General features: G+C 54.0%; 2 protein-coding genes across 3 annotated transcripts in view; one reads left to right on the top strand and one right to left on the bottom strand.

Annotated features, from left to right (window-relative positions):
• On the top strand, positions 1-5,137 carry PHETA1 (PH domain containing endocytic trafficking adaptor 1). Of its 2 annotated transcripts, none has more exons than XM_080940683.1 (5): positions 1-120; positions 376-442; positions 1,310-1,393; positions 1,827-1,940; positions 3,049-5,137. In XM_080940683.1, exon 5 carries the CDS (start codon positions 3,073-3,075, stop codon positions 3,790-3,792), a length of 720 nt encoding a protein of 239 aa, XP_080796809.1. In that variant the 5' UTR covers positions 1-120; positions 376-442; positions 1,310-1,393; positions 1,827-1,940; positions 3,049-3,072; the 3' UTR covers positions 3,793-5,137. The 2 variants fall into 2 exon arrangements, with proteins under 2 accessions (XP_080796809.1, XP_080796810.1); XM_080940684.1 differs by having other exon boundaries at positions 32-120; positions 381-442.
• A 6,200-nt stretch (positions 5,138-11,337) lies between these two features.
• Positions 11,338-27,251, bottom strand: part of CUX2 (cut like homeobox 2) — a gene marked incomplete at both ends in the record, with an annotated part of 173,527 nt that continues 157,613 nt past the window's right edge. Inside the window, 10 exons of the mRNA XM_080941256.1 lie at positions 11,338-12,118; positions 14,693-14,966; positions 15,805-15,993; positions 17,491-17,760; positions 18,948-19,113; positions 19,619-20,415; positions 23,976-24,077; positions 24,283-24,927; positions 25,716-25,815; positions 25,912-25,960. Coding sequence (XP_080797382.1) covers positions 11,338-12,118; positions 14,693-14,966; positions 15,805-15,993; positions 17,491-17,760; positions 18,948-19,113; positions 19,619-20,415; positions 23,976-24,077; positions 24,283-24,927; positions 25,716-25,815; positions 25,912-25,960 — 3,373 coding nt within the window. The remainder of the gene's footprint in view (positions 12,119-14,692; positions 14,967-15,804; positions 15,994-17,490; positions 17,761-18,947; positions 19,114-19,618; positions 20,416-23,975; positions 24,078-24,282; positions 24,928-25,715; positions 25,816-25,911; positions 25,961-27,251) is intronic.

Below are 27,251 nucleotides of genomic sequence, written 5' to 3'. Positions count from 1 at the left end.
AAGGGGCGCCCGCGGGTCGCCGCCGCTCGGCCTCCGGGAGACAAAGCGCTTTCTCCTCGCCGCCCCAGAGCTGATCCGGGCCATGGGCAGGACTGAATGTCGCGTCTGTCCCACTGCTAGGTAAGGCCGGGCGGGAGGGGACCGCGACGGGGACAGCATCCGCGCGGCTGTCGTCTGGGACCCGCCCGCGGCCTCCATCACGGCCCGGCCGAGTGCTGCCAGAACTTGAGGTTCTGCGGTAGTGACCTGCCTCAGTTTCCCTCAGATCCTAGCCTTGGAACCATCTGTAACCCTACGTATGGTGGAGTCATCACTTGCCTTAAAATTTATATATTTTCTTTTCTTTTTGTTTTGGTTTTTTGTTTACGTGTGGAGGTCAGAAGACAGCTTGCCCGAGTCGGTTCTTTCCTTCTGCCACTTGGTTCCTGGGAATCGAACTCAGGTCAGAAAGCCTGGCTGCAAGCACCCTTATCTGTTTTGCCAGTCCTGCCTTTTTTGTGGGTGGTGGTGTTTCTGAGACAGTCTTAACGGTGTAGCTTTGGCCAGCTTGGAACTCGATATGTAGAACAGGCTAGCCTCACAGAGCTCCTCCTGTCTTTGCCCTGCGAGAGCTGGGATCAGAGGTGTGCACACTATACCCTGCATGTGTCGATTTTGTTTTTTAAAAAAAACACAGGGTCTTGCTGTGTCGGAATCAGGCCGGCCGTTGCCTTCCAAGTGCTGGGGTGGCAGGTGTGAGCGCCACATTGGGCGCGTCGCCTACTTTAGATACTTTCCTTGTAGTTTGTCACAGGCTGTCCTTATTTTAGCTCATCTGAGCCTCCTTGAAGCCCATTGAGACATCGGAGGTCTGGGAAGTGTGGTCTTCCAACCTAGATCAGCCCGGACAGGAATTTGGTCCCTACAGCAATGGTGCCTAGGCCCTGTTGCTTGTAGCTTGGGGCCCTCAGCAGACTTTGAACCAGAATTCAGCAGGACGGTTAGAAAGTGGTGAGCACTTACTCCTTCCAAGGGGAAGCTGGAGCCTGTGTGTTTGCTCAGCCAGAGCAGGCAAGGGCTAGACACCTGGATGGGCCTTCTGTCTGCTGGTGACCTTGGGCCAGGGTGCCTCCAGCTGGGCAGTTGTGGGAGGATGGCTGATGGGTACCAGGCAAGATACTGTGAATCCTGGTGGGGAAAAAGGACGCCAAGGTTTCAGCCCCATTGGGCTGTTGGCTCCAAGCCCTGTTCTTTGGGCACATCATGAATGTGGGGTAGGGACCACCCCTTGTCACAGAGTCGTCATGATGACAAAGGTTTTGTCATGTAGGCTCCTGAGCACATGCCACACAGTTGGACACTCAAATCCTGGCAGAAAAACCCTCCCCTTCCGGAGCAGGCATGAACGACCCAGGTAATTCCCAGCTGGGGTGCAGGGCAGCATCTGGTGGTCTGATTTGGTTAGAGGATGCTTCCTTCTAGGCGATGTGTGGTAGGGAAGGGCACCCCAGGGAGGAAGTGTCTGGTGCATTTGAGCAAGGTGGCTGAGGCTGGCTGACACAGGCAGGCAGGGGTTGGGAAAGGAGCTGAGATCAGGGCAGGGGGGTGGGGAGGGTTGGGCTGGACTAAGAAGCTGATAGAAGTCACAGGAGGTAAGAGTCCCTCTGTGGTCCCAGGGGAGGGCCCTAGAGAGGTGATCTTACCTTGAGGCGGCCAGATAGGAAGGGGCAAAGGTAGAGAGCCGCCAACGGCTCTACCAATGGCTGCTGCGGCCAGAGGGCCTGTTTCCCTGTGTCCTGTCTCATTGCCATAACCTTGACTTCAGTAATTTTGCTCTCATATTCTAGATGAAGAACTAGAAGTCCAGAGAGGCTGACTGTGTGCCCCTGAGGTGACCCAGCCTGGAGACTGAGCTGACCTGTGACGGACAGGAGTGAACAGAACTGGGTGGGCAGCCTGTGGTACGTTCTGTGAGCAGTGGGGCCTGTCAGTCACGTGAGGTTGATTTGTCAGGAGTGTTATGAGTCACTTGTGCAGAGAGAAGCAGAGGCACAGAGAGGGACAGCTGGCATAAGAAGTCACACAGCAGCACGAGGCAGACTAGGGATTAAACTCACCTGAGCCTTCAGGGGCCGAGGCTCCATCAGCTCTGGGCCAAGCAGGTCTTAGCCTCTTATTCAGCGGGAAGCTGTCCCCGACTACAACGTGGGTGGCATATTTGTTTGGCAGCAGCTTCTCCCTCCACCCAGTAGCACAGCCTGGCCCTGCAGAGCCACCACCCAGACCTCAGCCCTCCAGACCTTGGGGGAAGGCGCCACACGGTCATTTGTTAAGTGCATTCCAGGCCTTTTGAAAGTATGACAGCCATCTACACGAAGTGAGGTTGTGACAGGGGACCCGTGGGTGCAGGGCCTGCCTCCTCTAAGTGGCCACACTGGTAACCCATGTGCCACTCCCCAATAAGCCCTACTGCCTGCCCCCAGTGTGTGCTTTCTGGGAGGCATATGTTAGCTCGCCTTGTCCCTTCCTCCCTGTCTGGGCCAAGCCTGCATTTTGTCTAGGTTATTTTCCAGTCGCCACTCCAGTTAAGTGTGTTTTCCTCCACTCTTGCCCTCCTCTGGTCATTGTCCTCACAGCAGAAGGATTTACCCCGGTCATGGCTCCCTCTCTCACCAACCTGATTACAAACCAAGGCTGAGTCACAGACCTGGGACCTCCAGGCACTAGCAAAGGCTCTAGTCAGCTTGTTTTGTGAACTTTGCTTTTGCGGCTGACCTCCTTGTGCCTTTGTTTCCCTATCTGACACTTGAATGTAACCATAAAACCAGCCCCCACCACCCAAGGTCACTGCTAGATGGAGCTAACCTGTGTTAGTGTCTGGCGAGCTGAATGCTTAATGTACCTTCTCTGGTCAAGGGCAGCAGGCACCTTCCAGGTAGCTGTGTGAGACTCTGGTTCGAGTCCCGTCTCACCATGCTCACTGGGGGGTCAGGGGTGGGGGTGTTAGAAGAAGGCTGCTTAGCGGCCTGGGAGTCTGTGATCATAGGAGTAACATCTGGTCCCGTGCAGGGGACAGGTGCAGGCCTAGTGGCCATGAAGCTCAACGAGCGCAGCCTGGCCTTCTACGCGACCTGTGATGCTCCGGTGGACAATGCGGGCTTCCTGCACAAGCGTGGTGGGCGTGGGGCGGGCTCACACCGGCGCTGGTTTGTGCTCCGTGGCAACATGCTTTTCTACTTCGAGACAGAAGGTAGCCGAGAGCCGCTGGGCGTCATCCTGCTGGAGGGCTGCACGGTGGAGCTGGTGGATGCCCGGGAGGAGTTCGCCTTCGCCGTGCGCTTTTCGGGTGGCCGTTCCCGGCCTTATGTGCTGGCAGCTGACAGCCAGGCGGCCCTGGAGGGCTGGGTGAAGGCTCTGTCCCGGGCCAGCTTCCACTATCTGCGCTTGGTGGTGCGCGAGCTGGAGCAGCAGCTGGCGGCCATGCGCGAGGGAAGCCCGGCCAACGCCTTACCCTCCAGCCCAAGCCAGGTTTTGAACCCGAGACCCAAGGAGAATGGTCGGGCAGTGTGGAGCGCTCTACCTGAGCAACCCGCTGGAGCCCCCCAGCGCCCGCCACTGCCACCCCGCCGCAGGGCATCTGCGGCCAACGGGCCCTTGGCATCCTTTGCCCAGTTGCACGAGCGATACGGACTAGAGGTGCGGGCCCTCAGGAATCAGTGGCGTGGAGGCCAGGTAGGCTTGGCTGGCTTAGCTAGCCTGGAGGCCCCCTGGCATCCTGGTTCGAGTGAGATTCAAACCCAGGACCAGCCCTAAGGGACCTACTTGGCTGTGAGCAAAGCCTGAATACAGAAGGCCCTAAAATGGTTTCAAGCCAGGCTCCCAGGGGACATTGAACATATGACTCAGGAGATCTGGGTCCCTCGGATCAGAGGCGCTTACTTCTGAGAAGAACCTGGGAGCTGAACCTGAAGGTGCTTCTAGATCCCAAGGAGCTAGTTTCTAGAGAACTCTGCCCCAGGGTAGCCTGTGTGACCTTCACAGCCCTGAAGCTGGCCACAGGCCCGTGGGGCCCAGGGTCCACCAGGTGCCGGGCCTCACAAGGATCTAAGGCTTGAACCTGGTAGCTGCTTTCCGAGCTGCTGCTGTGGGCCTGAAGCGGCAGGTAGAAGGTGGAGCTTGAACTGGATAGGTCCCCAAGGCTTCTGGCCTGGAACCAGCTAAGGCAGGACTTTGTCCAGCTTTGCAGGCAGGCCTCACAACTCTGCTTGGGCAGAAGCAGGGCCTCACCTGGCTTCAATCCTGGGCTGTGGTCCATCTTCCTCAGAGGTTCACCTGGAGGAGACAGAGCCTGACTCCATGCCTACAGGGGGAGAGTCCAGGCACTGTCCCTGGCCACTGCAGGTGACCAGTGGGCCTCCGTGCTGGGTCTACCTCCCACTCACCACAGTGCTGGCCGTCTTCCAGAGTGTTGGGCAGGACCTGCAGCCCCACCTGGGTCTTGTTTACAGTCCTCCTCGGTGACCCGCCCCGGGACTGGAGGACACTCAACTCCAATCACTGCATTCTATGGACACATTTCACCCTGGTCCCTCCCTCTCCTCTGACCCGGGAGGCCCTGAGCTGAGGTTCCATGGGTGCTTACGTCTGTCGCCAGGGCCCCTTGGCTCCCTGCTGGCTCAGGGGCCAGGGCTTGGCTGTGGGGTTTTGAAGTACAGAGAATACTTTCTTTCCTCAGTGAAGTTAAGTATTCCATCTCCCCCCCCCACCACCACCACTTTTGTTACTGTTGGCTGGCTGCACGGGGTGGCATTGTCCCTAGGGAGCCAGGCCCTAGCAGGAGACACACAGGCGCCTACTGACTTGGCCCTTACCTCATCCTCTGTCTCCTAAGCTCAGCTCTCTGCACAGGTAGTGCCTCTGGGGACTTGGTCTCCGTCTGTCTCCTCAACTCTCCCACTGTGGCCTCAAAACTTTCTGGAGTTGCCCAGCTGGAGGGCTGAGGTGTAGACTCTAGTCCGGGATCCGGGATGGGTTTACAAACTCTAAAGGTACGGAAGCAGGAGGTGTGGGGGCAAGGGTAGAGATGTCCCCTTTCCCCAAAGCACAAGATAAAGTCCAGCTGATCCTGGCGTAGGAGAGAGATCAGTCGTGGACAGGGTACGGGGCCACAATAAAAGCTGGTTGAGAAATGGCTGCTTGTATTATTTTCCTCCCTGCAGAACCCACAGTTGACATAAAGGAAGCAACTGCTGTCCTTTAGCCAGGCAGTCCTGTCACTTCTTAGGGAAGCCTCTGGCCTCATCCTGTGCTGGGGGGGAGGGCGGTCTTGGGTTGGGGGGAACTTAGAGGTTGCCAAGGCCACACAGCTGGAGAGTCAGCTGGGATGCCCTCAGGAGGTGAATGGAGGACTACAGGGCCTAAAGAAAAAGGAGATGATTGACAGGTGAGCTGTGCCCAATTGCCTGAGGGTTCGGAGGCACATAAATGGGAAGGGGTCCAAGCTGGGCTCTTGGCCAGACCTGATGATTGTCTGCCTTTGTCATCCCAGTGATCAGGGCTGAAGTAGGATTGGCGCTGTAGCAGGGAGCCAGTCTAGGCCACACAGTAAGACCCCCGTCTCAACAACAAAGCCATGACCCTTCTTATGGCCTGTTCCTGGTAGCTCCGTGGTTAAAGTGCAGAGAATCCTGGAACTATGAAAACTGGGGGAAAGAAGCAGTGATTAGTAATGTCCCTATGAGTGCTGCGTCCTCTCTTCTTCACTGGGCTCATGGAAAGGGAAAGGAAGTAGCAGGCCCAGAGAGGCCCAACATGGTGGTTGAGGCCCAGGGTCTTCCAAATGTAGACTCAGGATGTGCCGCAGCTCCCTTGGCAGCCTGGAAAAATTACGTGTCTTCGGGGACATCTGGATCTAGAGTGAACCAGGCAAGCTGCATAACTCATGTTCAAGTTCACAAAGAGCACTGTGGTCAGGGGACCATGTGCCCCTGAGTCTCTAGCACACACTGAGTCCTCCCAAACCCCTGGGGCCACAGCTGACTGAGTCAGCTAGGCACATGGATGGACTAGGGGGATGGGGGGGGTGGCAGAGGCTGCTCCAAGAGGCAGGCTCACATGTGTATTCTTATCAAAATACTCCTTGTAGTGACTGGTGGACTCAGTGACAGAGTTAGTCAATGTTGACATCCCTCTGCCCTTCTGCTATGGTTATGTGTGCAAGGTACAAAATATCATGAGGCACTGTGGTCAGGAATATTCTAAGAGGCAGCTAGGGATGGATGGAGGAACACTTGGGTGAGAGGTCATAGGTACACAGCATCCACCCTCCCAAGTTACCAATCAACTTGGATCAGCCAGGATCTTGCCATTTGACTGCCAAAGAATGACCCTGTGGCCCAGGCTGGCCAGTGAGACATGAGTGGGGTCACCCAGGGTCCATCAGATAGCTACTAGGAAAAAAGTGACAAGGTTGGTGGCGATGTAGAGGGACAGACCCCAGCACAAGGTCGCTGAGGTGGAACAGCTAGACAGTTCTCAGTTAAAGATGGAACCACAGACAACACACACAGGGACCTGAGAGGGTCTTAGTGTGCCCATGGGTGTTTGCAGTAACACTACCACAGCTACGTGCAGGTGAACCTCCTGTCCACCAGGGGATGCTGGGCACGAATACCTGTGGGTCCTGGGGTCCCAGGGGACGAGGATGGCTGTGATATCCAAGAGAAGGCCAACCAGACTTGGGATGGTGAAGAGAAGGCAGCCACACTGGGCTGCTGGCTGAGCAAGTACTTCAGAGTCTTGCGTGATAACATCGCTGTTATCCAGGCCCAGGGATCATACAGGCAGAGAGGGAAGTATTTCTGGAACCCTTAAAGTCAGTTTCTGGGCTCATGTGTTTTGTCTCTTTTTTTTCTGTTGGGAGGGAACTTAGGTGGCCAACCTCAGACTCATTCCTCAAGCATTCAGGACAGGGAGCCACCAAAGTGGGCAGCTTCACACAGTAGCCATAGCCACAGGCTACAAACACTGCTGTCTGGTCACAGCCATTTTACAGAGGAAACAGAGTCCTAGGTGACCCAATGTGGGACCTGGCTTTAAGGCTGACATGTGGTTGCCCCAGGGTAGGGTCACAGGCTAGCTTCCTAGTGGGTCATCTTGGACAAGATCCATTCTGCCCAGCCCTACTGCTCCTGGGTCTTAGGGTGGCTTCAGCTGTGTTATCCAGGCTGTTCTCAAATGACCAGACTCAAGTAACCCCCCTGCCTCAGCTTTTTGAGGAACTAACAGGAATACATCTCTTTTATCACCTTGTCCCATGACTCTGATTCTTACCCTTCTTAGGAGTGTTGACCTGGGACCAGAATGGCCAGCACCCAGTAATCTGAAGTTTATAGCTATTAGGTAAGGAAACATATAGCCATCCATACTTGACAGCTGGGGAAACAGAGGCAGAGAGAGGTTTAGGCACTCCCTTAATGACATACAGCTCTCAGAACTGGGGCTGGCATGGAAGCCAAGTCTGGCTGTGTGACTCAGAGACACCTACCTAGGCCCACCTACAAGGTTGCCCTTCCCGGGACAACTCTCATTGATTTCCCACCCCCACTGTGTGCTGCCTGGGATTCAGGCAAGTTCTCTTAGTCATGGTGGGGATAATGAATCAACGAGTCCTCCCCCAAGAGGGCATGTGGAAACCAGAGCTTGTTGATAGGTTTCCGGACCAGTGAATGGTCTGAGCCACATGTGGCTCTGGCTCATGGGCTGAGTGATGACTGAGGCACGAGGCAAGTAGTTCTGCTTCACATGATGGTCACATGGTTGGCAAGCTCCTGGTTCAGGCACTGGGCAGGTGTACCCATCCCCCACACAATTCCAAGATGCTCCGCCAGAATGTACCTTGAATCACTACTGCAACACCCCACATTACAGATGTGGAAACCGAGGCTTGCATTATACAGCTGGGAGTGGGCGGGGCTATCTGTGAAAGGCTTTTAGCAGAGACCTGCTGCCCATTCCATTGAGAGGTTGGCTATGGGTCGTGGCCACAGGTACAAGCGAGGCTCAGTCTTAACCGCCCGGCTGTCAGACCACGCTATGGAGGACAGGGTTTCAAGTCCCCTGCTGCCTCCAGAGCAGCTGGGACCCCTACAGATGACTGTGGGCAGAGGAGTCCACTCTTCAGCTGTCTGTTGTTGCAACAGATCATGGCCCCATCAGGCCAGAGTTTAGATTTCAGAAGGTGACATTTGCAAATGCTCAAGGGACACACACTCACATTTGCTTGCTGGCACCCAATTAAAAAGCCAGTATTTTCTGGGTGTGGTGGTACATGCCTACACTCTTTGCACTCAGGAGAGAAGATCAGTTGTTCAGAGTCACCCTTCACTATAAAGTGAATCTGAGGGCACCGTGGATCACATGAGACTCTCAAGCACAAATCACGTAGCCAACTGTGCTGGCGAACCCAGTTAATCCCAGCGCTCTGAGAGGCTGAGGTGGGTAGACCTCAGTGAGTTCCAGGACAGACAGGGCCAATGAGATCCTGCCCCACAAACAAACAAACCACAAATAACCAGGTTTCTGCTGGACACCAGGAACCCCAGAATTCAGTAGGTGAGGTGAGCGAATTGTAAGTTGGAGGCCAGGCTGAGCCATGTAGTGAAACCAGATAAGGTGTAGTGCTTTTAAGCCCATGACTCAGAAGGCAGAGGCAGGTGGATCTCTGCAAGTTCCAGGCCAGCCAGGGCAACACAGAAAAACCCTGCTTCCTTAAATATATAAACAAGCAAGCAATCCAAAAAGCTTGGTTTTTAAATACATGGCTCTGAGCTGCTGAGGTAGCTCGGGAGGTTATGACACTGGTCATGCAAGCCTCACGGCCCTAGTTCGATTCCCTGGAAGAGAATCAACCATGGCAAGCTGTCCTCTAATCTCCACACGTGTCCATGCTCAAACACCACGCACCCAAATAATAAAGAAATCGATCCTTACACTCAGAAGGCAGAGGCAGACATCTCTATGAGTTCCAGGCCAGCCAGGGCTACAAAGTGAGACTGCCTTAAAAAAAAAAAAAAAGAAAAAGTCTACTACCCAAACCCCCCACAACAGAAATAAACTCCCCTTATTTTGTGTAAAATTTCCGAGGACCACCAACTCTGACCCCATCTTGCACCCAAGCTCCAGAACAAATGGGGACACCTGAGATTATTATACAATTGTATATTTAGAGATGTGTTTACAGAATGCGTCCCTTTTTTAAAATTTTAGACAAAGTTCATCAATCTCTCATAGAAACAGTTTGTGTGTGTATGTGTGTGTGTGTGTGTGTGTGTGTGTGTTCTCTTTTTAAACCGTTGTAGGATGTGGACTGGATGGATCTGTTTGCAGATCCATGGGCTTCTGCACAACCAGATTTCTGTGTTCAAAGGTCACACCAAATCCTGTCACACTAAAGCCAAAGCCACAGTGGATTCGGCTGAGCCGCATCTGTGTGTGCCATTCGTGGACCCAACGTGGAATTTCAAGGTGAAAAGAGATGTGGTCTCCTGGTGGGTGTGTAGCAACTGGGGTGGGCAGAGGCTGAGGCAGGCTTCGTTTGTCCCCAAATGGATTCCTCAGAAAACTTGTCATCATTTTCTAGTGTCAAAATACAAAAATACCCTCCTCTGGATAAAAATGTATATAGTGGAAAACTTCTCGATGCATAGCCAGGGTTGTGTATGGAAAGGAGGTTTTCCGGGGCCTGTCTGATGTTGACTGTCTGCAGCCTGAGCTGGGTGCATGAGAGTTAGGAGTTCCGGAACATTCCTTATTTTCTTTCCTTTCTGGAAACATTTTGGCTCACATGATAGTCACTGCATGGAGCGGCTATTTTTCCCCTCAAGCGCTGGGTTGGCAACAAAGATGACCACGTAATACATTATCAGTCACCAGGTTCAGCTTCTACAGTTCAGGAAATAAAATAAAATAAAATAAAGGAAAAAGAGAAAAGCTCAAGGTCGGTATTAGGACCGTCTCATCCAACGGGACCTTTGTCCCTAGAGATCACAATCATGATGTTGGAAGAAGATTGCTTCTGAGTTAGGGGAGCTCCCATCTTTAATCCCAAGCAGATCTTGTGTAGAAAAAGAACAGACCAAGAGATGGGAATGTGGTGGCCATGCTGTGGTAATGTTGGCCGTACCGAGCTCCACACACCCGTGGACACCTTCCAGGATGGCACAGATGAGAAAGATGATGGCGAGAAATGGCGTTGAGGTTTCTGACCAAATGCATCTAGGTTTTTGGAGCTAGATGCTAAGCTTTTGGGGCGATGGTGGACTAACACTTGCCCTTTCTGGAAGCAAGGAAGGAAGATGGAAGCCACTGTGTTCTCTGGAATGAAGTACCTGTCTCAGATCTCAGGAGAAGCCTTCTAAGCACAGCCACGATTCAGGATGGGAGCCAGGGTCACTCTGACTTTAGCGTTTCCCTTTGAGCACCTCTCCCACATGCAGCTTTCTGAAGGCTCTGGAAACACATTGCCTGTACTCATTTGGAACAGAAGGCTTCTAACTCAGGGGACTGGAGGCCTTTGCACCACGTACCACATTCACGAAGTGCAACATTTCCACCAGCAACAGGGCCTCCTGTGACGCGGAGGCTGCAGACAGCCCTCCAGCACCGTCTCATCCTCAGCGGCATCCAGGTTTTCATTTAGAGTCTTTTGGACTTTCTTTTTGCAACACAGGTTCTGGAAGAGCATTAGCATCGTGCCCTGTCTCACAGGCAGGCGTGGGGGCAAAAAAACCCAACCAAACCCCGCAGTCCAAGGGTTCTCTGAATTTGGTCCGTCTTAGTGTTTTGTGATGGCTTTGAACAATTGTCTTCTTTTAATCTCATCTCATGGCAAAAAATGACACAGTTTCTGTGTCTGATCCACAACAGCAGTGACAACATCTGATTTTATAACTCTCTTTAATATCAAAACAGCATTGGCTGGGGATAAATTCCAAAGGATCCTTTATTAAAATAGCTGAAAGAGGTCTATAAATATTTCTTTATTTTTTTCTAAAAGAGTTTGGAGTTTTTGAGTGAGAATGTGGTACCTTTTTGGCCCTGCCTTCCCACAGAGGAGAGGATGAGGGCAGGATTCCAGTGCCTTGTACAAGCAGGGCTGTCACAAAGAAGAGGCGGTGGCATCTGCTCACACACAACTTCAGGTAACTAGTGATACAACAATAAACGTAAACGGCTTAACATTGTCGTCCACATCTGCATGGCTGAGTTCTTGCCTCTCTGGCTCCACAACATCTGGGAGAGGGAAGGAGGGAGGGAGGGAGAAAAGGTGACCTCTGGGGTATGTCCCTCACCCCAGCGTCAGAATTCCCACTCCAGAGCCTCTTCCTTGTTGGCAGCCCTCTCCAGTCGGTAGATTATACTGTTCAAGTTGGCCATTTTCTCATGCCGCCGCTGCAAGTTGGGGTTCACTTTAGGGCTGGGGTGCAAGGCTGCATCAGCAGTGGGGCTGGTACTCGGCACTTTGGCAGGTGGGGCACCAGGTAGGGATGGGGAGATGGGGGCTGAGGAGGAGGGGGTGGGTGACACACATGTCGTGAGGTCTGGCGAGGAGATGGCGGAAGGAGAGTTCGGTGGCCCCTCCAGGCTGCAGCATGAGGATTCGGAGGTGGACTTGAAACTTAGAAGCTCTGAGCGAACCTGTTCCCCAGTCTCCTTTTCTTGGGGAGTGTGCAATGAAGGGCAGTCTGGATTGGGTGTGCCTGGAAGGAAGGGCCCGGGGGCCAGCTCTGAGAGTTTATTGTTCCCCAGAGGGTGGGTATGCTCTTCTTTGGGGCCAACTTGCCCTCTGTCTGGATCCCCTATGTCCTGGGGCTGGCTGTCCCTGTCCACCTCTAAACCCTCTTCTTGCTTAATCTTCACCAGAGCCCTGTCTGGGGCAGCTCCGTGTATAGGACTCTCAGGTTCCTGCAGCTCCAGGCTCTTCATGGGGGGCTTTTGGTCCTCAGTCTCTGAGTCAGGGCTCTGCGGGGTGTGGTATATGTGGGTGTGGCCTGGCTGTGAGACACTGGGGCCCCCACTTGGGTCAAAGTCTGGGTCATCCTGTGTTCCCTCCACCAGCATCTCACGGCGCATTCTGGACCTGTGGCAGAGACGAGGGTGAGAGTCTGGGGCTTGACTGAGGTTGTTGACCCCACACTTAGCCCACAGGAACCGTGGTTGTAAACCCCCATCCCAAGTAACACTCATGTCTATAGTCATGTTCTTTAACACTGCCTATTGCTCCTCCTTCCCAGAGCTCAGTGCAGACTGTCACACTGTGTGGCCTCAGCAACTGATCAGGAGGTGCTCAGGGCACTGTCTGCCTCCCTCGAGTGCCTGGGGCAGAGTAGGTGTTGTGCAAACAGTACAGACTTAACATTAGGTACTTTCCTTCTTCCGCTATAACTGAGAGCTCTGTGTGTATGTGTGTGGAAGCCAGAAGTCAACATTGGGTGGGTGATATACGGTTTTAATTGTCAAATTGACAGAACCTGGAATGGGTAGAGGGAGCTTCAACTGAAGAACTGCCTCTGTCAGACTGCCCCATGGTCCTGTATGAGGGAGTCTGCCTTGACTGTTAATGGATACAGTAGGGTCCAGCCCACATAGGCAAGGGACTGTATGAAATGAACTAGAGAAGCCTAAACTGGGGAGGAGCCAAGTGAGTGGGCCAATAAGCTTCTTCCATGGGTGTGGCTTCCATTCCCATGACCTCCCTTGACCTGATGGGTAAGTTAACCCTTTCCTCCCCAAGCCATTACTGCTCAGTGTTTTATCATGGCAAAAGGAAAGTAAGAGTAGGCCGGAGCCTTCATCAACAACCACATACCTTATTTCCTCTTAACTGGGTTGGGGGTGGAGCGTGAGGTCAGAGAAAGATGTCTGGCATCTTTCTCAATAGCTCTTTACCTCAGCTTTTGAGACAGTCAGTCTCTCTGTGAGAGACCCTGGTGCTCACCCAATGGCTGGATAGACTGGCCAGTGAGCCCCAGAAGCTTCCCACCTCTTCCTCCTCAGCTTTGGGATCACAGGTACATGTGTCTTTTCTTTTTAAGAATTTAAATTACACTTACGTATTCCGTGCGTGTACATACACCATTGTGTTCCTCTGTGTGTGTGTGTGTGTGTGTGTGTGTGTGAAGTCACAATACAGCCAGGGAGACTTGATGCTTTCCTGTAGCCTCAAGGGTCCTGGGGATTGAGTTCAGGTTGTCAAACTTGGCAGGAGGCATTGGTGCCCTCAGAGCCAGCCGGCTGGCCCAATGCATGGCTTTAAAAAAAAACTGAGTGTTGAGGGTCACAATCCAGTCTTCACGTTCACACCACCAAGCACTTTGTCAGTGTCATCTGTCCCCTGCCCCCAAACTTCTTTCCTGTGGCACAGATGGACCCCAGGGCTATGCTTATGGCCAGCCTGATTTTTTCTTTCTTTCTTTTCTCCCCTTTTCTTTTTTGAGACAGGGTCTCACTATACAGCCCAGGCTGGCTTGAAACTCACCATGTATACCAGGCTGGCCTCGAACTCACAGAGAACACTCTTACTTGTCTTTTAAGACCCACCATCAAGCATGTCTTCTTGATTCAAGTTGTCTAGCGGCCATATTCCCTCTTCCCTAAGCCCTTCTCCTCTTTTGCCATATTAATCCGGCCGGGGGTGAAATGACCCGGCTTGTGCTGTGTGTGCAGCTCGGGGAGGGTGGCTTTGAACACTGATCTTTGGAGCTTGGCTCACTGTGCGTGTGTCTGCAATGTTTATGAATGACCATGACGGATAGTGAAAGAATGTTCAGCCCCTTCCTGGAGCAACACGGAGCAGAGTGGATGTCACCGCTGTCACTCAGGAGGAGAGGAGAGAAAAGTGTGAAGGCCCACATTACCTATCATGCTATAGTCTGTGTCTGCACGGGGAGGAAGCTCTGCTCTGCTGAAGGCCATCTAGCCCTGCTGGGGGGCAGGGCTGACATGTCTCGTCTTGTGGACTCATCATGAGACTCTGAGAGGTCAATGAACTGCCCGAGGCCGCACAGCTAAGGTGCATGTGATAACAGGAAGGCCGGAGAGCGGGGAATGTGTGCCCACTCCCGTCTCCCTTTCTCCTTCTTGGGCATCTTGGGACTTCTCTCTGTCCCAGAATGGATGGACAGACTCTTCCACAGTGCCACACGGACACTGGTGACACTTCTTGCTCAGTAAGTGGGTGGGGTCTCGGGAATGATCTTCCACAATCCCCAAGCCTCCTTCATGGGGTCCTGGGCCAGCCTCGGGAAGCCCTCTGTGGTCTCACAAAAGCCACAGCACTTGGGACCCTCTGAGAGCCTGCCTGGAGAATGGCAGGCTTAAGGATAGAGCCATGCACAGAGAGACAGCCATGCCCGAGGCTTGCTGGTTTCTGCATGGAGTGTGAGTGACAAGTGGGAGGCCACTGCATGGAGTGGGAGTGTCGGAGTCACACCGCCAGAGCTGACTGTGCCACGTGTTTACAAATACATCCTGTGGACACTGACTAGGGTGCTATGGTCCTCGTTTACAGCTTCCACCATGGGGCTCAGGGAAGGGCTCTGGAGGTGATAAGGTTGGTGTATCTGGTGAATTCAGCTTGAGCCCTCGCCCTAGGCTGGAACCTGTGTCCCTGTGGCCCTCTCCACTGCTCTGTGCCTGTGTCCCGCCACAATACCTGTAGTTGTGGAACCAGTTGATGACGGTGTTCGTCTTGAGGTTGAGCTGGAAAGAGAGCAGTTCTATGGTCTGCTGCGAGGGGTAGGGTTCTAGCTGGTAGGCCTTCCGCAGAGCCTCCTTCTCGGCGGGTGCCAGCACCACACGTGGTTTCTTGGCCTGCATGAGGCTCAACTCCTGTGGCTGCAGACAGGGGCTGGGGCACTCAGAGTGCGCAGCTGGTGACTCGCTGTCCGAGCCTGTGCTGATGAGGCCGTAGCGGCGCTTCAGATAGGCTGGGGAGAGGGAGGCGGGAAGATTGAGGGGCCGTCACCAGCCCTCCTGTCCACTTGTTTGCCACAGATGGCTAGAACCCCAGAGACAGTGACCAGCTAGCCTACAGAGCCCTCTCTGGCCCACTCCCTTTCCCTCTGTTCCTGTTCCCTGGCTCCAGAGATGCCGGCCTATTTCCTGCTTGAACCCTGTTGCCAGTGAGGCCTGCTGGGGTCAGGTGTTCCTTGAACACAGCCACTACAGAGGCCATGAAGGGTGCTTGTAGGCAGGGGGTCCTCAAACTGGGGTGCTCTGTGGCCGCCAAGACTGTCAGAGGAGTGACTAAGTTTTAGAACAGTTTGCTATGTGAGGGGAGAATTTGAATGGACCCGGGGCTGGAGAGATGGCTCAGTGGTTAAGAGCACTGACTGCTCTTCCAGAGGTCCTGAGTTCAGTTCCCAGCAACCACATGGTGGCTCACAAGCATCTGTCATGGGATCTGATGCCCTCTTCTGGTGTCTCTGAAGACAGCGACAGTGTACTCACATACATGAAATAAATAATTCTTAGAAAAATTTTTACACATTTTGAATGAACTGTAGGATGCATGGTATCTTCACAATAACAAAATATGAACAAAGGTCTGATGTGGTTTATATCTAGAAGGTTCTTCAGAGGCCTCGAGGTGAAGGCTTAGCCTCATCTGAGCGCTACTGGGGGGAGGAGGTGGGACCTATAAGGAGCGGTGTCTAAGGGGAGTCGTTAGGTCACTGGAGGTATATCTCGTTTTGGGATATGGGTATCTGGATTGCTGCCAGCCAGGGGTCTTTAGAGTGTGTCTGGAAGCTGGTTGCCTCTCACCTTTCTTCTCCAGCTTCTTCATGTCCCGAAGCTTTTCCACGTTGTGGGGGTCACTCAGCCACAGCTGCATGCGCACAAAGGGCTCCCGGCCCTTCAAGCTTAGTTTGTGCCAGGGCTTGGGCCTCGACAGCAGGTCTGACACAGAGCCCTGTGTCAGCCCCAGGATGCTCTCACCAAACAACCGCTGCCCTGGGGACAGGGCAGAGGGCAACTGTCACCCAAGGCTGGGCACAGAGACCCAGGAGTCAGAGGAACGGGCCAGGGAGGTGGGCCCAGGACTCTGTCTGCACAAGAGATTGGGGAGGGCGGCACTGGACAGGAACACAGAAACTACTTTTCCATTAGTAAAGTTCTTCATTCCTAGGGGGGAGTACCCCAGGAAACTACCAGCAGACCCCCTGTACTGTTGAATCCCACCCCTTCCCCCAAGGATACCCTAAGCGGATCCGTCTGAATTTCAAGCCTGTCTGACCTCTGAGCCAGTAATCCCCCTCAAGATCAGACTAGAGGGACACGTGCCGAGGCTCTTAGACTCTTTGATGGTGAGGGCGCCAGGGCACCCAAGCGTCCCATGCATGCTGGGCAACTCTGTGCTACCCTCTCTTCTCGCCACCGCTGCTCTTCTAGAGTTTTTGATTTGTGTGTTCTGTCTGAGCTGAGACTAGCCTCAAGCTTGTGATCCTCTCGCCCAGGGGGCCTCCCGGGCAGTGCTTACAGAGATGTGTGATAAGCCTGGCTCCAGCGGCTGCACAGGGAGGTCAGAGGTCAACTTCGGCTGTCTTACTCCGTAACTCTCCAAACTTCGGGTTTTGGAGTCGGGATCTCTCACTGGACTTTGAGGTCACCAATTTTCCCGGAGGCCAGGGGGCCTGCCTATCTCTTCCCCACCTCTCAACACTGAGTTACAGATGTGGACCATCGTGCCCGGCTGTTTATTTTGCTTTTCCTCGTGTGTCTCGGTGTGTCAGATCCCCAGGAACTAGAGCTATAGATGGGTATGAGCTAGCCATGTGGGTGCTGGGATTTGAACCCGGGTCCTCTGGAAAAGCAGCCAGTGCTCCTTAACCACTGAAGCATCTTTCCAGCCCCAATGCTTCGCTTTTAACATTACTGGGGATTCACACTCGAGCCATTTGCTGAGCCTACCTTATTGACTTTTAACTTTAGGATTTCTTTTTGGGAAAAGACTCATACTGTAGTCTAGGCAGGCTTCAAACTTGTGGCAATCCTCCTGCCTCAGCCCTCTAAGTGCTAGGATTATGGCATGCACACAGTGCCCAGCTCCTGTCGAGTATTTTTAGACAAAACACTGTTCCTCTCATAACAGAGATGATAGTGACAGCTCTTGTGTTTGCATGTATCCCTGGTTGGGGACAGAGCTGGCATGCATAGGAATGTACCAGACAGCGAAGGAACATAGCCACTGTAGCACTTGGTCATGGGGGGACATCATTGCTGAAGTGACTGAAGTTTCTTAAGGTCCCCACAGGACAGTTCTGAGAGCCAGGCTATGCTACCTCCCTTTTTCGTCCCTCAGCAGGAGCCCTGGTCAGAGCCCTAACAAGTGGTTCTGCATGCTCAGGGCTGCCTGGCACTTCCAGGCTGTCCCCGAGGTCACTGGAAGTCCCAGTGGTGCTGTGCTCAGAGCTAGGGCTGCAGGCAGCACTCCGGGCCCCTACTGCGTACCTAGGTTGTTGTCCGTGAGGACCTCCTTGACTCTCTTGGTGATGGAATATGTGTCCAGCTCTGGGGACATGGCCACCATCTCCTGGATGCCCCCTGTAGCCTGGCTGCTTGAGAAAGGCTTCCCACCCAGGGAGGAGCTGGCCCGGCCCTCAGGCTGCTGATTCTCCTTGCTGCTTTCCAGCGACAGGCCCAGAGGCTCCTGGGAAGTCTTTTCAGGCTCCGTGGGGCTTGGGGGAGGTGATGGTGAAGACGTTGGCTCTGTGGGACTGGCTGCAGGAGAAAGACAGTGGAACGGTCACAGCCAGTGAGTGTGGCTGGGAAGGATGGCATGTCAGAGCTGAGAGTGGTACCAAGGCACCTGTCACTGCCACAGTGCACCCCAGGAAGGGACCTCCCAGGGTCATCATGGTAACATAGCTCTTCCTTTTTCTGTGGCACCAGGAGTTGAGCCAGTTCCTTGTTATCTCGGGGAAGCACTCTCTCTACAACTACATGACAGATGAACTTCTTTCAAAACTTTCAATTTGAGATATGGGCCTCCATACATGGCAAAACACTGCCTTGGAACTCATAATCCTCCTGCCTCTGCCCCCAGAGTGCTGCTTGCCTGACCATCACCTGTCTGGCCTGTCTCCTGCCTCACTGTCACCTGTCTGTGGCCTGTCTGTGGCCTCTCTGGCCTGCTGTCTCCCCTACTTGTCACCTCTCTTGCCTATGAGTCTCTGCCAGATGTTTGTCTTGCCTTCTGTCCGTCTACAGTCTGCCTTCTGTCTGTCTACCAACAGACTATTCCCATTTTGTAGCCACACATTAAAAGGGAGCTCTAGTCCTGTTGCTAAGGTGGGATCTGCAATTCTGTCACCAGACACTGTTTCTGGTTTTCGACCCTGCTGGAAGTCCTGGCTCATTTCTGTGACTTGAGGTATGGCTTCACCGGTTCCCCATTTGACAGATTGGCCGGAGTGATGCCTCTTTATGGTCTCTGGAGCAGGTGGGCTGTCCTGCCTGAAGCCACGTGTTCTGAAATAAATGCTACCCACGGGTCCCCAGAAGCCCTGCATATGGGCCCTGCGACTTCAGGTAACTCTCCGAGCCTCTGTTTCTAGCCCTGCAAAGTTCAGGCTCCACCCTGAGTATGGTGTCACCAATGAATAGGTGACTGGCCCAGGTCTGTGTTGAGAAAGATTCTGAAGGACAGCATGGAGTCTCTAGGGAGTTTGATCATGTTGGAGCACAGGGCTCCGCTGGCTGTGTTTGTCGTACCTGCCTGGGTCCAGGCCTTCTGCACCTCCACTGGATGGAAACTTCCTTCCAGGGGGAAAAGAGGAGGGAGAAGGGTCAGGGACAGCTGCCCAGGTTGTCCCAGCAGTTGAATGGTATTAGAAATGGAGAGGGTAGAGGTGGGCACACAAGCCCACTGACTTGTGGTAGAGCCTAGGCACTGTGCCCTCACTCACCCTGGCTAGCACTGGGCTGCTGAGTTGGGGCCTGGCCCTGGCCCAGCTGGTCCGACAGCCACAACTGCATGCGGATGAAAGGCTCGCGGCCCTTCTGTGTCAGCTTGCTCCATGGCTTTGGCCGTGACAGCATGTCACTCACACTGCCCTGAGACAGTCCCAGCACCTGCAGGTGGAAGGCAGGTTAGCAAATCCCATGTGTGGCCTTCCTGGCCCCTCCCAGCCCCTTCAAAACCTGCTCTCTCCATCCTCAGCACTGCCCTGTGAACAGAACTACCCCCTGACCCATAAGGGCATGCCATGGTTCCCCCCCACCCCCAGGATGCTACTCTGAACTTCCTGCTTAAGTCTCTTCTCCCAGCTCTAGCTTTGTGACCCTTTCTCAAACCTCTCCTATTCAAACCTAAAGGTTCCAGTACTGGCCGGGGACATGAGGAATGGGCTGGGCTGAATCCTTACCTTTCACAGGCTGGACCCTGGCAGCTACAGAGGGCGGTAAAGGGCAGGGGACTGGCTGTTAACTGACTCAGTGTCCAGGGATGGCTAGATGCACCACAGACATCTGTCTGGGCTCCTGAGGAGTCGCTTCCTACCTGGGTCACCCTCCAGTCTATAGATCTTAGGGCTAAGGTCTCAGTGGGCCTTGCTCCTGAGTCCCCCCTGGTCCACACCTTCTCCCCAAAGATGCGCTGGCAGATGCCGTTCTTGGCTAGCTTCTCCTTGACCTGGCGGGTCAGCTCCAGCGTGTCTACCTCCCGGTACATGTACAACTCATACTGCTCGGGTGTCAGGGGCGGCACAGTGGGCTTGAGTGTGCGAGGCACGTACGCTGGGTAGTAGGGCAGTCGCCCGCCGCCCACCTCGGGGACTCCGGCCTCGGCCTTGAGCTCTCCCACCCTGGGGGCCTCGTCCTCGCCCACGCCCATAGCTGCTTCGTCCTCAGGGGTGATGGTTGCCTCGTCCCCACGGGGCCAGGCTCGCCCATTGGGCTGCCCCGAGTAACTGGAGGAGGAGGAGAGGGAGGGCGACACGGAGGCATAGGGACGGCTGAGCAGACCACGGTCTGATGCCCAGTGGTGGTCAAAGTAGCCAGCGTCGCCGATCTCCGACTTCACCTTGCGGATAATCCGCTGCACGAATGCAGCGGGGGACAGGACAGCAAGCGGCGCCTGCGCACTGCTACTGCTGCTGCTACTGCTGCTGCAGCAGCCGCCTCCGCCGCCATCTTCCTGCTTCACACAGGTCAGGGCCCCGTTCTGGCTCACAGTGGCTGGCGAGGGCCGCTCGGGAGGAGAGGGAAGCACTGAGCGGCCCCTGGGACTCGACTCCATCTCCAGCAGGGCCTGCTGCTGGGCTTGCATCTCGCGGCGGGCTTGCTCCAGAATGTTCTTGATGGCGTCTTCTGAGGTGCTGGAGGAGGCTGTGCCGTTGGGGATGCTCACGGAGGCTGGGGAGTTCTTGGACTCACCTGTGGGAAGGTTGGTAGGCTGGACAGGAGCCCATCACTGTGACACAGTTGTATGCAGCATCTGTGTCTATACCATCGAAATGTGGGGGCAACCTCTGTGCTCAGTATCGGGACGACTGGTTAAATAAGCAATGGTATGTCTGTCCTTCTGGCGCAATATTAGGCAGGCATTAAAAAAATCAGGCTAATAGCAAAATCTTAGTATATGGGGAGAAAGTGAACAAGGAAATGAGACAGTATAAAAACCAAACCAACCAACCAAACAAACAAAAACAAACAACCCACAAAAAGCATTATGAACCATGAGTCGAAAAAGTCCAAGGTCGAGAGTCAGTAATTCAAAGATGCTCTTTCAGGAATTCTATGGCAAAAACCATGGTGGAAACCCAAACGTCCAAAGAAAAAACAGTGGTTAATAAAGCTGGGCACACCTTTAATTCCAGCAATTGGGAGGCAGAGGCAGGCAGGTCTCTGGGAGTTTGAGGCCAGCCTGGTTCACAGAGTGAGTCTGGGACAGCCAGGGCTACACAGAGAAACTCTGCCTCGAAAAACAACCAAACCAAACCAAACAAACAACAGTAATAATGGTGTGGATACACTGAAATACTAACTCCACGGCAGCGAAACAGGTAGGAATCTTATTACCGCAAGTTACGACGGCAAGGGCCAAACAGAGAAAGCTTGTCTTAGAAAAAAGGACAAAGAAAGATGATTGGTGTGTAACCCATCTCCAAGAAGCTGCCAAGCAAGCTAATTAAACAACATGGTGTAGGGGGAAAATCTTATCAATGAACTGATAGGAAAAAGCCCAGGTTGACCGGTGTCTCTGAAAGGGGAGGGGCGGAAAGGGAATGTCAGATCAGAGGCACACTGATTCTTGGGTCAGGGGCATAGCTCCCAGGGCCTCAGCTGGTTCTATGAATAAGTGAAAGGAAAGGAACAAGAAGTCCACTCAAGAAGTAAGCAGAGAGAATGTCATAAACCCAGGCCGTGTCTCAGGACAGCAATTGATTAGGGTGTGACTAGGGGCTGCCTCTACTTTCTAGGCAGGTTCAGTGTTCTCTGACTACTGAGCCAGGCAGGTCACCACGACCTTCCTCCACCATCCTTCAGTGTAGCCTCCATGCTGGGGACCACCACACAGACATTAGAATAATGTTTTTTTTTTTTTTGTTTTTTTGTTTTTTCCCCAAACTAAAATAGACCAGTATCGAGTCACGGAAAGGAACCCAACATGGATTCAAGCTGGAACTTTGTAAAACTTTTAAACCAGGGAGGGGAACCAAGGATGACAACCCAGGAAGTGCCGGTCACATGACTTCAAAGTCCAGCAGCCGGCTGGGGAGGCTGAACTGGGGAGTGGCTGCTTATCTGGACAGGCTTATCTCTTTAGGGGGGTGAGAATACGCCTGAACAGAGATATAACAGGAACTACTAAAGCCAGCCAAAGTCCAGGATCAGTAAAAATCCCTGTCTCGGGGACTTGAGCCACACGCTGTCCTCCTCTGGCCTGTGTGTACCAGATATATTTGTTAATCTCACAATTTCACCCTAAATTGAGACTTCCCTCTTCCAGCTGGGCCTGGGGATAGGCCTGCCTGCCACCTCAGCGACTCAGTGGCCTAAAGCAGGAGTGTGAAACCAGCCCTGAAGCTTGTGAGTTCATGTCTCAAAACTCAAGCTGTTCTTATTAAGGACTGGGGAATGGAGCTCGGGGGTGGAACCCTCAACCCCAACATCACAAAAGACAACCAAACTAGAGCAAACTCTATGTTTAGGGCCACATGGGTCACACCTTACCCAATTCCTTACCCAATTCCCTTAGGCTGTTTCCATCCGGTCGCTGGTTTTGTTAGGTTCTTATTTTCTTTTGAGGCAGGATTTCTCTGTGTAGCCCTGACTGTCCTAGAACCCCCTCTTTAGAACAGGCTGGCCTTGAACTCAGAGACCCACCTGCCTCTGTGTCCTGAGTGCTGGGAGTAAAGGCATGAGTCACTGTCACTGCTGCCGCCACCTCTGCCGTCACCCGCGACTAGCCTGTCACTGTCATGAGTGGTTTGTATAAATGTCTGCCACCCCCACCCAGACATTTCCTTTGGTTCTGTCAAGAACACACCTGGATCTGTCAGTCAGCCACACATCCTCCATTCTCTGGGATGGCCAGTCCCCTGTGTTTGGCTTTCCCAGCTGTCTGAAGCATATGGGGGTGGGAGTGGGGTGTGTGGCCACTCTTGCAGTTAGTACTGAGTGTGAACATTCCCATCAGCCCTGCCGCTGACTTTAACACTTCCCCCATCTGTTTCTAGCCCTGGGGGGCGGGGGAGCACTGTGAACGTCAGGGTCTGTGTAATTGAACGCTACCCTTCTACCGTGTCTCACCCACATCTCTAGCCCCCAGACTAGCATTCAGTAGTAGCCTGGTGGTGGTGGTGGTGCACACACCTTTAATTCCAGCAATTGAGAGGCTAAGGTTTTCTAGTAAGAGTAAGGCAGATCTCTTCAAGGCCAATCTGGTCTACAGAGAAAGTTCCAGGACAGCCAAAGCTACATAGAGAAATCCTGTCTTTAAACAAACAAAAAAGTCATGAACGGCTCAGAGGATTATCTGGTAGGACAGTGTAAACTGCTGGGCATGTCCCCTCTCCTGTGGCCTTTCCCAGAGACAGAGGGGCCTCCACAGAAGTCCAGTCAGTGCCACTTTTTCCTCATAGAACTCTGCAACTGGAACACCTGCATTGATCCGCCACCAGGGGGCAGAAGACACCGCACAGTGGGCTGGGAGGACAGAGCCCAGCGTCCAGGGATCCCAGGCAGCCAAGGTCTACACTGCAGGGTTGAAGCGTGCAACTTGGGGCTGGCCACAGAGCCATTTTGGCTGCAGGATCACAACAAAGAAGGTGGTTTTGACTCTAATGCTTTGTGCACAGTCTTCCCTGTCCCTGCCTCTGGCTGCTGAGCACCGACCTCCCGTGACCTTTCCCACAGCCTTCAGAAAGCAGAGCTAATACCATTCCCGTCTTAAAGATGAGAAGATGGGGAAGCTAAGAGAGAGGCTAAGTCATCAGCACAAGGCCACACAGCTAATTCACAGTTGAGCCAGGATTTAAGGCCAGCACTGCTAGCACTGTATTCGATACTGTGGGTCACAGCGGGAAGCATACCAGCCTGTCTGGATACAGCAGGGGGGGAGGGGGGGATGGGGTAGAGTGGGGGGTGGGGGGTGAGGGGTGTTCCTGGAGGAAGTGAAGCTTAAGAAAGTGAATAGGAGTTGGCTAGATAGCCTGGGTAAGGGGATAGCCTCAAGGTTCAGCAGTGAGCTGGGGCCAGAAGAATCCTGGGAGAGATGTGGAGGGGTGTGAAGACACAGGCCTGGATGTCTTGCTCAACAGCTGAGATTTTTCTGGGGGGGGCAGTAGTGAGCTGCCGGGGATATCTGAGCAGTGGCTTGCCTGTGTTTGTGCTCCAGGCAGGCCCTTCCGGGGCCCTGGAGGTTACAACTGGCCTTGGAACGTTCTGGGATGACAGAGGTGTTGCAGGCAAGGGTCAGAGGTCATACTTACCCCCCTTCTGAGACTCAATCTCCTTCTTGGCCTGCTCCAGGATACTCTTGATGGCGTCGTCCGAGCCTGTCTCAGGTGTTCGGATTCTCGGGGTGATGCTGCCTGGGGGAGGCACGAAGGTGGCGGCTGTGGGGCCTGCAGGTGGGGGGTGGTCAGGCCCTGGAGGTGGGCAGGATGATATGGACCAGATTGTCCTTGGGGTGGGGTGGGGTGGGGTGGGGGTGTGTGACAAATGGTAGGTGGTGTAGCTCACCCACCCCGGGCCACCCAGGGCTCTGGATGGTGGTGGGGCTGCCCTGTGGCTCACCTCGCTGCCTCACCTGGATGGTGCGCAGGGCCAGCACATTCTGCTCATCCGACAGGAACTGCCTCATCTTGATAAAGGGCTCCTTGCCCTTCACCGTGAGCTTGCGCCACGGCTTGGGCCGCGCCAGGATCTCACTCACCGAGCCCTGAGACAGTCCCAGCACATAGTGACCGAACACACGCTGGCCAATGTTGTGCTTTAGCAGTTGCTCCTTCACCTGGAAGGCGATCTCAGCCGTGTCTAGCTGTTCCTCCTCTGGTCCAGCCCCATCCATAGGCTCCAGGGCCCCCGTGGGCTCAGAGCCTGGCCCTGAGGCGGCAGGAGCCGTTGGAGGCTTGGCACTGCCATAGAAGGCCGGTGGGAATGCCAGCAGATTGCCTGTTTCCCCTTTGAAGGCAGCTGGGCCCATCATATGCTTGGATAGCAGTGGGTCCCCAGCCAGCCTCTCCCCCGGTGCCAGGCTGGGGAAAGGGGACAGCGAGAAAGTCCTTGGCCCATCAGGACCCAGGCTGGGGCCTAGCAGGGGCTGCCCAGGGCTGGGGGACAGCGGGTCTTCCGGGCCTGGTGGAGGTGGAAGCTGAGGAGGGTAGGAGGGCTCCGTGCCCAGTGAGCCCTTGATAGAGTCATCCTCCGAGGGGTCTTCCTCTAGAACACCAGGGGTGATGCACAAACGGGGGCAGAGGGGCCAATGGCGATCGAGGGGAGGGATGTGCAGAGGTGGGAGAGATGGTTAGAGAGGGAGAGAGAAAGAGGGAAGAAGAACGCGGGGAAAGGGAGAGAGAGAGGGAGAGAAAGCAGAGACAAGACAGGGTAATGGGGGGACAGGATGAGGGAAAGGCTATAGGCCTCAGAGGCCATAAATACCCAAGCTTACTCTTGCCCCTCCATTGTCAAACCCCAACTCCTCGGACCCCTTCAAATGCTAGCTTGTGGGACCCACCTGCTGCCATTGGGGACATTATCCTAGCAAGCAGGCATGGGCTCACGGTCACCCCAGGTGGCTAATGCTTCTGTGGCTAGTCACTCTGTTCACCCCGCACTCCCCATTTTAGAGGTAAACAATGAGCCCGCCTTCTTGGCGAGGGTCACAAGACCGCAAGGCCACTGAGCCGCTTATGGGAAGAAGGACAGTTTTAAGCTGTAGGCCATGCCCTCGGGGTTGGCTGTAGAGTGGGGTAGAGACGCCCCTCCCACTCCTGAGTTCTTATTAAAGTTCCCGTATCCAGCTAGGGTCCAGGAAATCCCCTGGGAGCCTTGGGTCTACCTGTGACCCCGAATATGGGAACTATCACCCAGCGGGTGCTCAGCCCACATCCCTGGTCTGCATCCTTCTGCCTCGTGGATTACAGTAACCCTGGGTCATGAAAAAGTCCAGGAACACCCTTGCCCAGCCCTCAGCCCAACTGACTTTCGGGGCGTTTCTTGTTCCCTACCAGGGCTGGCCAGCAGTGCAGGTTTCTCCAGCAGGAACTTCTGTGTGGGAAAGAAGGCCTCCTTGGCCACGAGCAGGGGATCATCAGACTTGGCCAGTGCCTGAGGGGAGGGGAAGCAAGGCTGAGAAGGTACGGTTGGTGCGGGCTTAGGGGGCAGCCAGATTTTGGGGACAGGGACAGCAGGAGGGATAGGTACCTGTGGAAGGCTGGAGGTGCTAGAGGCCAGCTTCATGGCTCTCAGGATGCTGCCGGAGAAAAGAGAGGGAGGGGCCTGAGGTCAGCAGGCCCCAGCAGGAGAGCCCCAAGTGGGATGCTGCCTATGCCTTGGGTCTGTGGGCTTATAGCACACTTGCTCCCCCCCACCCCCACCGCAAGACAGGGTTTCTCAGTTTAGCCCTGGCTATCCTGGAACTCTGTAGACCAGACTGGCCTTGAACTCATAGAGATCCATCTGCCTCTGCTTCCTGAGTGCTGGGATTAAAGGCTTGTACCACACCCACCACACCAAGCTATACTTGCTTTTCTTTTTTCTTTTCTATATTTCATTTTACATATGGTCTCATGTAGCCCAGGCTAGCCTCAAACTCATTATGTAGTGGAGGCCAGCCCTGATTTCCTGATCCTCTTGCCTCTACCTCCGAAGTGCTGGGATTACAGGGGTCTGGCACCACCAATCTGCCTTTCCCTTTGTCTCCTCTTTCTGCCCCTCTCCCTGCTTTCCCTCACATCCTCACTCATTCCCTTCCTCTGCAGCTCTAGGGAAGGAACCTGGGCCTTTTGTATACTACACATGTCCTCTGTCACTGAGCCACGCAGCCTTGTGGTTTTAGTTGGACATGGGTACAAACTATTAAATACGTTATTTTTCCAGAAAGTTCCAAAACACAAAAATTGGGTTTGCCTCGGGCTGCACACTGAGTACTAAAGTGGCCTCACAGGAGGGGAGGGATGTGCGGCCGCTGTGCTAGGGATCATGGGAGAAGAGATGAGAAAGTCACGGAGGACATGACCAGTCATATCAGACCCAGGCTTAGGTGTCCCATCCTGGTGACACCAAGGGTCAAATGTCAACCAGAAACTGTGTCACCTGCAGGCCTGAAGTCATGTGTTCCAGTGAGCTGGGTCTAGTGAGCCCCACATGCCTGTGGCCTGTGTTTATCTGGCTACTGTGTGAGTCCCCAGTTTCCACACGGTGACAAAGTGACTATCTCCATATCTTCATGGAAAAGGACCAGTGTGCTGGTTTGTTTCTCTGTCAACTTGACACAAGCTAGTCTTTCGAGAAGAGGGAGCCTTCATTGAGAAGATGCCTCCATGAGCCTGGCCTGTAGGTAAGTCTGTGAGGGCATTTCCTTGATTTAATGGTTGCTATGGCCCAGCCCCCCATACAACCCAAGTGGTCCTGGGGTGCTCTAAGCAAGCAGGCTGAGCAAGCCATGGGGAGCAAGCCAGTAAGCAGCATCCCTCCATGGCTTCTGCATCAGCTCCTCCAGGTTCCTGCCTTGGCTTCCCTGAATGACACACTGGAACCCGTAA

Source organism: Micromys minutus (assembly GCF_963924665.1).
Source record: "Micromys minutus genome assembly, chromosome: 29".
NCBI classification, from domain to species: Eukaryota; Metazoa; Chordata; class Mammalia; order Rodentia; family Muridae; genus Micromys; species Micromys minutus.
Note: the sequence above shows the minus strand (reverse complement) of the source record. Positions and strands in the feature narration are given on the sequence as shown.

Coding starts and splice junctions, on each gene's coding strand:
- PHETA1 (XM_080940683.1), top strand. CDS start 3,073: ATGAAGCTCAACGAGCGCAGCCTGGCCTTCTACGCGACCTGTGATGCT.